General features: G+C 40.6%; 1 protein-coding gene across 9 annotated transcripts in view; it reads right to left on the bottom strand.

Moving 5' to 3' along the window:
• The window catches only part of LCORL (ligand dependent nuclear receptor corepressor like), a 177697-nt gene that overhangs the window by 85508 nt on the left and 77571 nt on the right, over positions 1-14618 (bottom strand). For all 9 annotated transcript variants that reach the window (XM_048848741.2, XM_048848747.2, XM_075128016.1 and 6 more), the window contains exons 3-4: positions 10190-10269; positions 9821-9950 (exon numbers count right to left, since the gene is read on the bottom strand). In XM_048848741.2, the coding sequence (XP_048704698.2) occupies positions 9821-9950; positions 10190-10269 (210 nt within the window). The remainder of the gene's footprint in view (positions 1-9820; positions 9951-10189; positions 10270-14618) is intronic.

Raw genomic sequence — 14618 nt, 5'->3', positions numbered from 1 at the left:
TAAAAGGAAGATCTGCCTATTTCAGCTATTTATTTTTTTATCACAACTGCATCTAAAATGATAGTACCATAGAATAACAACTATATATTTTTGCTCAAACATGAGAATTCAAGAATAGTCCAGAAGGAAGACAAGCAGTCCTTAAGAAAGAAGTATGAAATAAAAAAAGTTTACCAACCTGAAGATCCTGCATGTTCAGACAAGTTTCTTTCATCAACTTCAACCCAGCTTCCTCCTGAGAAGGAACACTTCTCATGATGTTGTTTCATCTGGGCAACCAGGCCTTGCATTTCTTTGTTGCGCTGTTTGCATTTTGCACGCGTGCCTGTCTTACCCACAGGTAGAGGAACTTCATTAAAATATTCCCAAACTGGGTCTCTCTTACGGCCTGCTGCCATTATAGGTTTTCCCTTCTAGTGCAAGAATGGTATAGTAGATCTCAGATAATGAAGGTTACACTCAGAAAGACCTCAAGACTTCTGAAATATGCTGCTTAAACAGTTTCACTTTTGTTTCTATTGCCTATCCCTCCCTTCTCACATTTATCTCCAGACTTCTTCTCCTTGTCCAGAACAATCTTCTATCCGTTGGACTTTTTGAAACTTTGCACATTTAGAGAGAGGTAAGGGATTGACTCTTCGTACACACACATTTGCAGATAGATAACAGGGTTGAGGTCTGTTCTCTCTCTCTTTCTCTCTCTTTCATATATATATAATATTTATTTATTTAAAACATTTTTTATGTTATGTTGTCTCTGGAGACACAAATCCACAGTTTGAGAACTGCAAAACTAAGCATCTCTGACGGTATCTTCTAGACTGAGCACTGAGTCCCATTGGGTAGATAGAAAGATTAACCTAAATAGTCTATACAGAAGCCCTTAGAACTCCTAAGATTGGGTCCCCAATCCGTGAACTATTGGAACTCATTTACAAAACTTTTCTTAAATGTTACATGAATATATTGTCTCATACTATAGAATTAGAATTTATAATCCCTATTACATTATGAGATATCTTTGAGCTATAATGTATCTTAGTTTATCAAAAAAATCTGATTTAAATAAAAAAAATCCGATTTAATTTTTTTTTTTTTTTTTAAATCATTGTTTTTTTTTCATCCAGGCTGCCTGTCACCCATTCCCAGCTTCTGGCAAACAGAGGTCAGGGACACCATCCCGGCCCATTTTGGCTAATAGTCATTGATCCTCCATTAATTTATCCAGTTCTTTTTTGAACCCTGTTATAATCTTGGCCTTCATAACATCCTCTGGCAAAGAGTTCCACAGTTTGACTGCATTATGTGAAAAAATACTTCCTTTTGTTTGTTTTAAACCTGCTGCGTATTAAATTTCATTTGGTGACCCCTAGTTCTTGTCCTGAAGTTCGAGGGCTGCAAACCAATTCCCTGAATCTAATGATGGAATTATAGCTGTGAGGGTCACCATCTTGAATTTCTGTGATTTCCCAAAGGTATTTAGAAGTCAGAGATACAGTATCGGCCTCTGTTCTTTTTGGGAACAGAAAATACTTGGAACAGAATCCTTTCCCCTTGTGCAGGACTGGAACTAGTTCTGTGGCCCCTCCTGTCTCAGCAAGTGTTCATAAGAGGAGTCTGTGAAAAGCGACAGTGAAGGGGGGTGGCATGGAAGTGACCTGGATTGGGTACGCCAATGTTATAACCTCCAAAGCCCATTTGTAGGATGTAATCGGCTCCCATGCAGGTTAGAAAAGGGAGAGATGGTCTCCAGACACAGGGAGGTGGAAAAAATGGTGAAGCTGAAGGTTCCTGAGGTAGCGTTGTTCTCGACTGTCAACCAAACCCTCAGAATTGCCTTTTGAACAATGAGGATGGCTGGATGATTGTGGTAGCAGGTCTCTTTTTTTTTTTTTTTTTTTTTTTTGATATCTTGGCCTCTCTTTGGCTGGTTCAGTAGATATATGATAGCTGGAAAATTGGGCTGTGTGGAATCTCTGTACCATTTGTGATCTACTAAATATCCTCTTGTTTGCAGATGTATAAACATTAAGAGAACTGAGTGTTTATCTCAATTCCTGTGCAAGTGTTCATCGCTAGATTCAGAAAAAAACTTAAGTCCATCAAAAGAGAGGTCTTCTACAGCATTTTGGACTTCCACAGGAAAACCTGACAGCTTCAACCAAGATACTGGACACATGACAACAGCAGTAGAACTGAAATGAGCTGCAGTCTCGGCTGTACCTAGAGGGGGCTGCATGTGTTATGATGTCCCATAAGGTGTTCAACAGAGGTGTTGGAATTTACTGTACTTAGTGTGGTTATATTTTGCCACCAGAACTTGATATGAGATCCCAAACTGTAGGGTCACAGAATAATAGCTCTTATGATCTTTCCTGGGTATCTGGCTGGTGAATCTTGCCCATATGCTCAGGGTTCAGCTGATCACCATATTTGGGGTTGAGAAGGAATTTTCCTCCAGGGTAGATTGGAAGAGGCCCTGGGGGTTTTTCGCTTTCCTCTGTAGCATGGGGCACGGGTCATTTGCTGGAGGATCCTCTGCACCTTGAAGTCTTTAAACCATGATTTGAGGACTTCAATGGCTCAGATATAGGTAAGAGGTTTATTGCAGGAGTGGGTGGGTCAGATTCTATGGCATGCATTGTGCAGGAGGTCAGACTAGATGATCATACTGGTCCCTTCTGACCTTAATATCTATGAATCTATGAGAACAATGAACTAGTGGTCCTTATTATAAGGCGTAGATTTTGTATAGTGTTGGCTGCCATGCTCACTGACAGCTTCTACTAAGAAATTTGGTGGAGGGTGGGAAAATAAATATTCAGAATTTCTGTCTAGAATGTAATACTTTTTGTCAGTTCATTTATGCATCAGTGATACCATAGGTGGCATCTGCCAGATGGTTTTGACAGGTTCCAGTAAGGCCTCATTCACTAGGAGAGCCACTTCAACAGAGGTGGTTGTGTGTAAACTGTCAAGACCTTTTGCTGCAACTACTGGACCTCCTCTAAAGGGATCTACAATATGGCAGCAATATGTTTCATCAGCTCTTGAAATTCCTTTAAGTAGTCAGTGAGAGTATAGCCTCACATCCAGTGAAGATGATAAAATAGTAGTTTGAGGTTTTATCTCCTTATCTGCTCTAGCCTCTTGCCCCTCAAGAGACCCCTCTTGCAGGTGGGGCTGTTCAGGAAGTGACGGAGCAGGGAAGTGTTCTCCTCAATGATCCCCACAGGAGTAGATAGGAGCCCTTGAGAACTGCTGACAATAGGCAGCTCTCGGGTCCCAGTATGGCAACTGAGGGGGACCACAGGGTAGAGAATGAGGCATCCAGTGCTGGTCAAACTAATGAAAAGGAATAAGATTATTTGTGCTTTGGTATTTTTCTGAGCGAATGGGAGATATCCCTTTGTAAGTGGGTGACTCCTGTACAGATATTTAAGAATCCAAGGAGTCGTCCTCGACATATTCCAAACGAGGGGCAGCTAAAAAGGGTGAAGATGGTTGTCTGCCCTGTGGTAATAGGTACCAGAGAACTAGGAGGTACCGATGAAAGATAAGGCCTTGGTGACTCAGAAGATCTGACAAACGTTCCATGCCCATTAACAAAAGGAGATTCTGACTCATCCAAATCCAGTCTCTGGAGCACCTAAATTTCTGTGAAACTTAGCGCATCTGCACTGTGAGTGAATGAGGCTCTGAACTGGCTGAGGTCAGTACCAAGGATGTTGTTTGCTGCATCAGTACTTGTTGAGTGGATTATGTTGGTACCGATGTTGATGACTTCAAAGGCACTGTGTAGTGATCTGAGACACCTGTTTAGGTACCAAGGGGTCTGAAGACAGTATAAGCTTCCTACATAACTGCCATACTGGGTCAGACCAAAGGTTCATCTAGCCCAGTATCCTGTCTTCCGACAGTGGCCAACACCAGGTGCTTCAGAGGGAATGAACAGAACAGGTAATCATCAAGTAATCCATCCCCTGTCACCCAATCCCAGCTTCTGGCAAGAGAGACTCTTAAGCACATTGCACCAAGAAGAGTGCTTAGAGTCCCTACTGCAATGGTTCAGTGCAGAGAACGATCTCCATGGCTCTTGGATGAACAAGAAGTCTTTAATATGCTGCCAGTACCAGAGCAGGCTGGAGTCTCAGATTTATCCCATCTGGAACCAGATTTTCTGGAATGGTCAGATTTTGGCAATGATCACACCTTCTTTGACAGAGGCTGTCTGTGAGAAAATTTAAAAGTCCTCTTTTTGGGTGCCTTATTGATACCCTTTCTACTCTTACCCCACAAAACTCGGTGAATGGGGTACTGAGGTTGATAGGGCGCTGTGTTCACTCAGAGGCTGATGTACAGAGGGGTTACCCAGACCTGTATACAAGGCTGGTTGCAGGGATTGCTACATCGTAAGAAGTCTAAATTTAATTTCCCTGTTTTTTTGAGATCTGCTTTTAATAGATAAGCAGATTTTACCCTTTAATGGTACATGGTTGTCTACCAGACAGTGGAGGCACCAGGAATGTCCGTCACTAACTGGAAATCGATTCCTGGCGGGTGAAGCAGCATTTGAATCCCAGCATAACTCTGCAAAGATTATTCCTGAAGATCGGCCTTCAAGGGAAGGCTGGAGGAGGGGAAAAAAGGGTGTTAAGAAGAAGAAAACAAGTTAAGATAATATCAAACTATAAAAAACTGTGCTACAACAATAAGAAATAAGTAAACTAAACTAAATTATCAGAAAAGGCTGAGTTATGAACTCCGTTTGAAACAGTCATACTAGGCACTCCATCTCAGGCCAAAGGGAAGTTGAGAAGTAACTTAAGGTGTTTTGCCCACGCAGCTCTATATAACCACTGTAACGGGGAAGAGGATGGCAGGTCAAATGAGCACTGCTACTGAACATCTCCAATCAAAGGTGCACACAAACTTGAAGTGAAGCACCCGTAAGAACACTACTCGTAGAAGAACAGAACTTTACCACACCCATGGGACAATTCACATGTGTTCCTTTCTTTTTGTGGCATCCCCAGAATGGGTGGATTGTCCACCAGGACTCAGCTGGTGGGCTGAGCATCTTCTAACTGGTCTAGCACATATCTATACTTGGACTAGTGCGCTAGAGTGCCCAGATGTTGCAGACTTGAGGCTGGGTGAATGCAAAGGCCTGACTCGGGCAGTAAGGGGTGCTCCGGACAGGAACATTATGACAAAGGATAACAGAAATCAACAGGGATTTTTACAAACATTTGTTGAGCATTCTCCCCAGACTTTTGGAGTTTCACCTGGGATTTTAACCAAAACTTGTGGATTTCTCATTTTGTTTTCAGCCCTACTTTGGCCCAATTCATCAATTTTAATACTAGATTTTGAAAGACATAAGGAGAGTTGTTCAAAAATGATTAGTATAAGAAAGTGAACAGTTGCTACTGGATCAAACCAGTAACAGAAACCTCCAAAAATCCTGCAAGTAACACAAGTAAAAACCAGGGAGGCAGAAGAGCTAAAGGATATGTTGGCAACAATTGTATAAATTGGCCCTTGAATACATTTATTTTGGAATTAGAAGACTGTAGTTAACATAATACAAATCACTTCCACCCTTAAAGTGTCTTAATTATTTGAATAATCACAGGACTATCTAATAGCCAACCTTGTTGTTTTGGGGTTATTGCACTACCTTTTGCAAGATCAGACTCCACTCCCACAGGCCAGCAGGAGCTGAAAGAACTTTAGAGGCAGCACAATTAGATTTCGCTAAGACAGGAATACCTCTGAGTCTGAACTAACCTCTATAGGCAAGAGAAGAGTAGGGATGAGGAACATAGAACTGAAAGGTACCTCCTGGTTCATCAAATCCTTTCCTGCTATCACTGGCAGCCCCATCACATAATCCCATTCTTAAACTTATCAAGCGCCACTTGAAACCTAGTTAGGTTGTTTGCCCCCACTATTCCCATTGGAATGCTGTTCCAGAACCTCACACCTCTGATGGTTAGCAACCCTCTAATTTTCAGCCTACATGTATTCGTGACCAATTTACACCCATTTGTCCTTGTGCCAATGGTTATCCTTTAGCTAAAATAGCTCTTCTCTCTCCCTCGTTTTTATTCCCCAATGTATTTAGAGAGAGCACTCATATCCCCTCTCTCAGCCTTTAGTTACTCAGGCTAAATATGCTGAGAACTTTTAGTCTTATCTCATAAGATAGACGTCTCTATTCCATGATCATCCTCCTAGTCCTCTCTACACCTATTCCAGTTTGAATTAATCTTTCTTGGGATGACCAAAACTACACACAGTATCGGAGGGGGTCCAAACACAACAAAATTCACCGTGGAAATCAAGTCGGGGGAGGTCAGGATATGGAGAGTTTTGGCATCCAGGGAATAAGGGTTTGGAAGCACAGAAAGACTTGAATAGCTTGCAGGAAAGATCATTTTGTTGTAAAAGAGAACTGCAATGGATGGTGCCTGTCTTAGCTTATGGCTGCTTGGAAGGACTCAAATCACCCTGACTGTACTGCTCCCTGCTCTGCTTGTGACTCCACTTCTTAACCTCTACTGCAACTGCCTCCGGTTTTCCATCTTCTCTTGCATAGAGGTCTGATTCTGTAAGGTGCAGAGCAAGACCCCTTCAAGTCCTATGGATTTCAATGGGAACCGCTGGGGCTCTGTACTTCTGAAAATCAGGCCATTCTTATTTAGAAAACTAAATAGGAATTTAGATGTTATATACTTGTACTTAGTTTGAAAATTTGGGCCTAAGCATTTTGTGTATTTCCAGACAAAAACTGCATTAAGATGGAGTTATGTTTGAGAGTACATCTCAATATTTTAATAAAATGAACATACTTGGATGTTGTAATTGTTCCAAAACTAATCAAAACCTAGGAAATTCAGAGTTAAGGTTAAACTTAAAAATATCCAAAGATATTAACTCTGCCCTGTAGTAATATAATGCAATAACTATGCTAGTCTGAAAAATTCATTTTACTATTTGCGAGTCAAGATGAGAGGAAAAGGATTTTTAAAAACACATTAGATTTTTTCATATTTCTTTTTCCTAACCATTCACCTCTTCCCCATAGCAGCTTCTCTAAGACTGGGGAAGGGAATGGGTGGCTTTTGGTATGTCATCTAACTGAAAAAGCATCTTTGTTCCATAGCCTCTGGGACCCACCACTGGAATAATGAAAACCCATCTTATAAAAATTAGTTCAAAGAGACCCCAAAAGAGAAAGAGAAGGAAGAAATGGGCAGAATCTGGCTAACTTTCAGATCTGTTGCTTAGTAGAAAACAGATACTACATCATCTCTGGCTTTTCTGAAATGTCCTACTAAATTTCTGTAACTGCCTAAATCAATATTAGGCTGAGCTTCTATACACAAAACAGAATTTGTCAACCATGAATGCCTGTAGAAAAACCAAATGCTACAAGCACATATTTAGCAGATGGCTTTGGGACATTGTAGGATGCCTCGAGATCTACTGAAGTACCTTCATGATGTCTTTAAAAAATTCTCTTTGCTCTCAACATAAGAGGCCACTTGGAATGAGCCTCATAAATTTGCTGCTCACTATTTGCATTACAGTAACTCCCAGAGGCTCCAACTAAGCTGGTCATATGTGAAGTCTGTGGTAGGTTTAGTCCAATTTCTGAACCATAAGACTATCCTTCCTTGTAACAGCAGACCTACCTACCTGCTAAATATTTGGATTCTTTTCCCCCAAAGTCAAAGAGTTTGATCAAGAACACTGTGAAAATACCAAAAAGTATCAAACAGCAGCATAGTGATAGGGAAAAAAAAATCATGCCCTTTTTCCAGGAAGCCAGTAGAGAAAGTTAGATTTCCTGCATGTTGATGGGACACAGACAGGATATTTCCGTACCTCTTAAACTTCCTTTAGAAGTTCTTTGCTCATACAGCAATTCTCTTTCTGTTCACTTTCAAAGTATCAAGCAACTTACCGGAACCTCAACTAAAGCAGTATCCATAAACAGCTGATATCTGACCTACCAATTACTGGAAGATCCATGGACACTCACTGGAGGGGTAAAAGTAATAATAATAATAATAAAAAAAAACAAAACAGCCCTGCTTATTATGTCTCCTCTGAATAGGAAGAATGATTTTTCTGACACAGCATCACTGATTCATAGGAGACCAAAAGAGGTAGGTAAGACTAAAATATTGCACTTTTCAGGGAAGAGTTGGGAGCTTGATGTACACGTCTCTGGTGCTAAAGAAAATCCAGATCTCCTCAAGGTCTCTCTCACACTGAAAGTTCCTCTATAGAGACATCAGAAGATGGTGGGTGGGTTTGTCCTACAGTTGGCTAGAATCCCCAAAGTATAGAGGAGCTCTGTGGGGAGAAACTTTTCCAGATACCACCACCAAGAAGAAGTAGAACAAGTGGAAGCTGAAGGCAGACACCACATCCCAAGCTTAACTTAGAAGCAGCAAGAGGAACCTCCCGCCAGGACAGGCCATGGAGCAGATTAATGGAGCTGATTAATCTGCAACAGATGATTCTAAGGTGCACTGAGGTGACACCACTGCTGAGCTTTCTATTCACTCAAAAGTGAGATAAGGCTGACCTGGACTCAAATGAAGCCAAGAAAAAAAGCAGGATTGAAATCCCCTAGTTTCTCAGATGTCAAAGTCTTTAAAGCAGGCCTATGCTGAATACACAGATCAAAAAGTCCCATCAATGCAGACAAAGGATCCAGCCTCCTTGATTTCAAGGAGCTACTCCATATTTTCTCCATCCTGTAGCCAGGTAAAGAAAGAAAAGAAAGCCACTCTTCCTTTTTTATTTTCCTTGGGAAAGGGTGAAACACCATTCTCTTCCATCTCTTTCTAGTTGCTTAGAAGAGAGCGAAGTGCCACTTCTACTTCCACCGACACACATGAAGAAACAGGTGAAGGAAGCAGATCTTTTTCTAGCACCTGGATTAGTCGCTGCTCTGTTTGAAACACAATAGGCAGAACTGATACAAAGAATGTAGCTCGGATACATATGTGCATGTCGTAGACAGCAGAGCACACTTATGACTGGTGCTTTGTTGTCCAATTAGTCTAGTAGGTCTCAGAAGAGTATTAAGCAGAAGTCAAAACTACCAGGCAGGAACTGAACTCTTGCAAATATTTATCATCAAATTCACGGGAGAGAAAGTTGTGTAGCCCTTCTAGCAGGTGACTAGTTTATTCCCAAGTTAGCATCAAGAGCCAAACTGACTTGTCATCCACACTACATACCCCACGAAATTACCAGGGTCGAAATCAGTGACAGCAGTCATGGAAGTGAAAATGTGGAGTTACTGAATGCTATCAAATAACAGGTTTCAATCACTAACTTGGTTGGATTTAGAGTAGCAACTATGAGATAAGAAGAACTATATCTCGTTACTAAACCCTTGAGATATCCAATTCCCCCCTTTAAAAAAGCATTTTCTTGTAAAAGTAGAAAAAGCAGCTTAAGAACAGAAAAATGTTTTAAAGCGTCAAGAATCCAGGGACCAAAGGGAGAAGAATGCATCATAGGGGAAGGCAGAATTCAGGAACAAAATGAAACCGGAGGACAGCAACAGCAGGAGAGGAGAGGTAAGCACCACTGCGCCCGCTGGTCCAAAAAGAAGGGGGGGGGGGAGGAGAGAGAAAGGAAAAGAAGGAATAAAAGACAAATAAAATAAAACTCAGACCTCAAAACTGGAGTAATAAAAGCAATCTGGGATTGAAAAATTATCCCTAAATCATGTGATTATTCAAAACTTTTACGGCATAATTTAATGTGAAAGACATGCTTCTATTACCTTTCTTTCGAAAGAGTGCATTTAGGTAATTTTCTGCTTGGCATTCAATCTTATCAGTGTTGGACTGGCCCTGAGATGATAGTTCCTCTGTTGGTGTTGACTGTGAAGAACCAATAACTGGGATACGCTCCTAGAAAATGTAAGACGGCAACAGATCTCAATAACAATTATAGTTTGTTCTCAGAACCCAGTACATGAATGAATTGCATAAATAAAAAAGATTTCTGCCAACTTAACATTCCTCCCTTACGCCCCAGCCAAAACAAACCGTGTGAATCCATATGGGAAATTTCATTCTCCAAGCTCTATTTTTAGACCCAATATTTCAAAAACATAAGTTTCAACAATTTATATCACATTCATACTTACACTGACTGTTTCTTTGTGTAAGTTACAAAAGGAACATTTTTCGTCCATTGACCAGTCAGTCAGCTCTTCTGGCTCACAGTCTTAAAGAAAAACAATTAAAAAAAATTATTTAAAGATGAGCAAATATAGATTGTTTAAAAAGGAACAAAGTGTGATCAATTACAAAGTTAAAATTTCTAGTCTAACATGTTTCAGAGTAACAGCCGTGTTAGTCTGTATTCGCAAAAAGAAAAGGAGTACTTGTGGCACCTTAGAGACTAACCAATTTATTTGAGCATGAGCTTTCGTGAGCTATAGCTCACTTCATCGGATGCATACCGTGGAAACTGCCTTTACTTCCGCAGGTGGGTATTGTAGTTGTAAGAAAGCTTGACAGAGATCTTGTAGGTGTTTGTCTCTGTCTGAGGGGTTGGAGCAAATGCGGTTGTATCGCAGAGCTTGGCTGTAGACGATGGATCGTGTGGTGTGGTCAGGGTGAAAGCTGGAGGCATGTAGGTAGGAATAGCAGTCAGTAGGTTTCCGGTATAGGGTGGTGTTTATGTGGCCATTGTTTATTAGCACTGTAGTGTCCAGGAAGTGGATCTCTTGTGTGGACTGGACCAGGCTGAGGTTGATGGTGGGATGGAAATTGTTGAAATCATGGTGGAATTCCTCAAGGACTTCTTTTCCATGGGTCCAGATGATGAAGATGTCATCAATATAGCGCAAGTAGAGTAGGGGCTTTAGGGGACGAGTGCTGAGGAAGCGTTGTTCTAAATCAGCCATAAAAATGTTGGCATACTGTGGGGCCATGCGGGTACCCATAGCAGTGCCGCTGATCTGAAGGTATACATTGTCCCCAAATGTAAAATAGTTATGGGTAAGGACAAAGTCACAAAGTTCAGCCACCAGGTTAGCCGTGACATTATCGGCGATAGTGTTCTTGACGGCTTGTAGTCCATCTTTGTGTGGAACGTTGGTGTAGAGGGCTTCTACATCCATAGTGGCCAGGATGGTGTTATCAGGAAGATCACCGATGGATTGAAGTTTCCTCAGGAAGTCAGTGGTGTCTCGAAGGTAGCTGGGAGTGCTGGTAGTGTAGGGCCTGAGGAGGGAGTCTACATAGCCAGACAATCCTGCTGTCAGGGTGCCAATGCCTGAGATGATGGGGCGCCCAGGATTTCCAGGTTTATGGATCTTGGGTAGTAGATAGAATATCCCAGGTCGGGGTTCCAGGGGTGTCTCTGTGCGGATTTGATCTTGTGCTTTTTCAGGAAGTTTCTTGAGCAAATGCTGTAGTTGCTTTTGGTAACTCTCAGTGGGATCACAGGGTAATGGCTTGTAGAAACTCGTGTTGGAGGCCGAGCAGCCTCTTGTTCATATTCCGACCTATTCATGATGACAACAGCACCTCCTTTGTCAGCCTTTTTGATTATGATGTCAGAGTTGTTTCTGAGGCTGTGGATGGCATTGCGTTCCGCATGGCTGAGGTTATGGGGCAAGTGATGCTGCTTTTCCACAATTTCAGTCCGTGCACGTCGGCGGAAGCACTCTATGTAGAAGTCCAGTCTGCTGTTTCGACCTTCAGGAGGAGTCCACCTAGAATCCCTCTTTCTGTAGTGTTGGTAGGGAGACCTCTGTGGATTAGTATGTTGTTCAGAGGTATTTTGGAAATAGGCAGTTTCCACGGTATGCATCCGATGAAGTGAGCTGTAGCTCACGAAAGCTCATGCTCAAATAAATTGGTTAGTCTCTAAGGTGCCACAAGTACTCCTTTTCTTTTAGTCTAACGTGTATTTATTAGTATGATTTAGTTGGTAGAGATCAGAAGGCTCTGAGTTCAATTCCCACATCAGGATTCTTGGGATCAAAGCTGACAATGGAGGATGGGGATGTTATTCTTTAAATGAAAGATAAAACCCAGTGGCCACTTTGGCTGTCTCTTGTGGTTATCCAAGTCATATTTAAAGATCCTATGACTCTTTTCAAAAGGCAGCATATTAACCTGAGAGCCCTGGTTAATATTCTTCCTTTCAATAACAAAAGATTTGAATGTTAAAGCAACTTGTAAGCTACTAATTAGGGCACAGTGGCTTTGCCATTTAGCCATGCAGACGTACTACTACTGTGCAGTAACTAATGTTGTACTGATACTGCATATAAATCAACATTCTACTGTCGCACTAGAATAATATATAAAACTTCCTAAACACAATATATAGAATATCAATACAGTAATTGAACAATCTCATCTCTATTTCAATGAATATATACAATATATAACCATTCTCTTCCTTCTTTCGTCAAAAATCAAAACAGAGCTGCCACATGCCAAAGTCTTGATTTTGCTCTGCTAAATAATTCAGGAAAATTTCAAAAACAAAATGAAAGAACACAACAATGAACAGTTTTATTATTTTTTTCATGTGAACATTATACTTGTGAAAAGCTGCCAGACTGACAAATCCAGAGACTGAATTCCTCTATCAACAGAGCAGATACAGCACTGTCAGCACTTGTATAAACTTGAATGGAGCTCAGTAGCAGAAAACAGTAGTACCTAAAAGCTGAAAAAGAAGCTTTATGTAAAACAAACGTTCTTGTTGAATGGTCATGTGAGAAATAAAATAAAAAAGGGCAAAAGTCAAAGAATCTAAGAATTCTGAACCTAAATGAATATATCAAAATGGAACATTTAATAATAAACATAACATTTTGCTGTGGGAATTGTGTTATATTAATTGATTCCTAGTTGAATTTAGAGCATGATGTTGACACATTCTGCATGAATTAATATCATACAATTCACTGTCTTATGACATAATTAAACATATATTCATTCTCATTGCTCCACTCCAGGTTCAATCTCAGGTGTTAAGGCCTCGTCTACTCTAGGAAAAAGAACGGTTATTGACAATGACGGTCAGCAATCAATCAGTTTAGCTGGATCTGTAGTTGAAACTCTGACACTGTAGAAGCAAAGAGGGACATACTGTTTGAGACATAATTTCCAAAACTGTAATTAAAAACTGTTATCTGAGTGAGTTGCTGAAACAGTACTGAACACAGTTTGGCCTTGCCTACAATTTGAACTAAAGAGTTTTCAATATTGGTTCAATTAAACTGACTGCTGACAATCAGTGCTAGTAACCGTTGGATTTAATAGCGTAGACAAGGCCAGACAAAATTTCTGCAGAAAAGTCTAAATTCACAGATTATACCTTGCGGTTCTAACACAACATTATGCATACTGGAGAAGTGCCTGGTATCCATGGCAAATACAAGTCAGATGCCACCCCATATTCCAAGTGCATGGCCTTTAAATGTCAATGTGGCAAGGGAATTCTGCCGCCTTCCAGTGAAGTGAAGGGGTTCAACTAACTCATTCAGTATCAAACAGTTTCTAATGAAGATTATTATATTTCACATAACTATACTAGTTTCTGAAATCTATATACAAATGCATTCTATCTATTTAACAAAGACAGGCTTTGGAAGAAAAAAGGGAGAAAAGAAATGTATTCCTGAGCAGAGAATCTCCTCACAGAGTACATCCTACATACAGCAGCCTCTCATTTAAGCCAGGAGATCGTTAGCTAGAGTCACTTTAAGACTATTTAGGGTTTCACACATTAAAACCAACACCTTAAAACTTCACCTGGGAGTCTGTGGTGGCTAGTGCAAATTATGGAACACAGGTTTACAGTGTAATTTCCTATAGGAAATACTATTTAATTAACGAAGACGATATGTTGATATTTAATTCAATAACTTGACTAATGCAACCAGTATTACTTGTATGTTTTTTAACTTTAGTTCAGTTTGTTTTATTCTGCCCTACAGTACCAATATTCAAGAGAATTTTATACTGGCATTGTGCTATATACGGTATTTTGTATTTATAGTATAAAAGTTATGGGGGGGGGGGGGGGACGACAAGTTTTTAGAGCTGAAGCTTTTGGCAGCCAGGAGGGAACAGCTGGTGGTGAGACTTGGGATAAGCATATTAGCTGAATATTTCTGCTGGATGACTTTAGCAGTTCATAACTTTTAGATTTATTGTTTCAGGCTGTCTGCAGACTCTGGAAGACATCTCTTGAGAATCAGCTCATGTTTTTAAAGCTTACTTTGAAATCATAAAAGAGGTTTAGTTTTGTTTGTTTTACATGAAAGCTTGGATTCTGGAGCTCAGTTTTGTGGCAGGGGTTGAATTTTGTGCGAAATTCCTCTACCTTGGAATCACAGAACGTAGTGGGTCCTACTATACATAAGGCTAATTGGAGATTGTTCCTGGACTAGAATAATAGAAATGTCGGACTCAACAGCAACACTGAAAGGTCATCTAATCCATCCTCCTGCACTGAGGCAGACTAATTATTATCTAGACCATCCCAGACATGTGTTTGTCTAACCTCTTCTTAAAAACCTCCAATGAGGGAGATTTCACAAT

Source organism: Caretta caretta, chromosome 4 (genome assembly GCF_965140235.1).
Source record: "Caretta caretta isolate rCarCar2 chromosome 4, rCarCar1.hap1, whole genome shotgun sequence".
NCBI classification, from domain to species: Eukaryota; Metazoa; Chordata; order Testudines; family Cheloniidae; genus Caretta; species Caretta caretta.
Note: the sequence above shows the minus strand (reverse complement) of the source record. Positions and strands in the feature narration are given on the sequence as shown.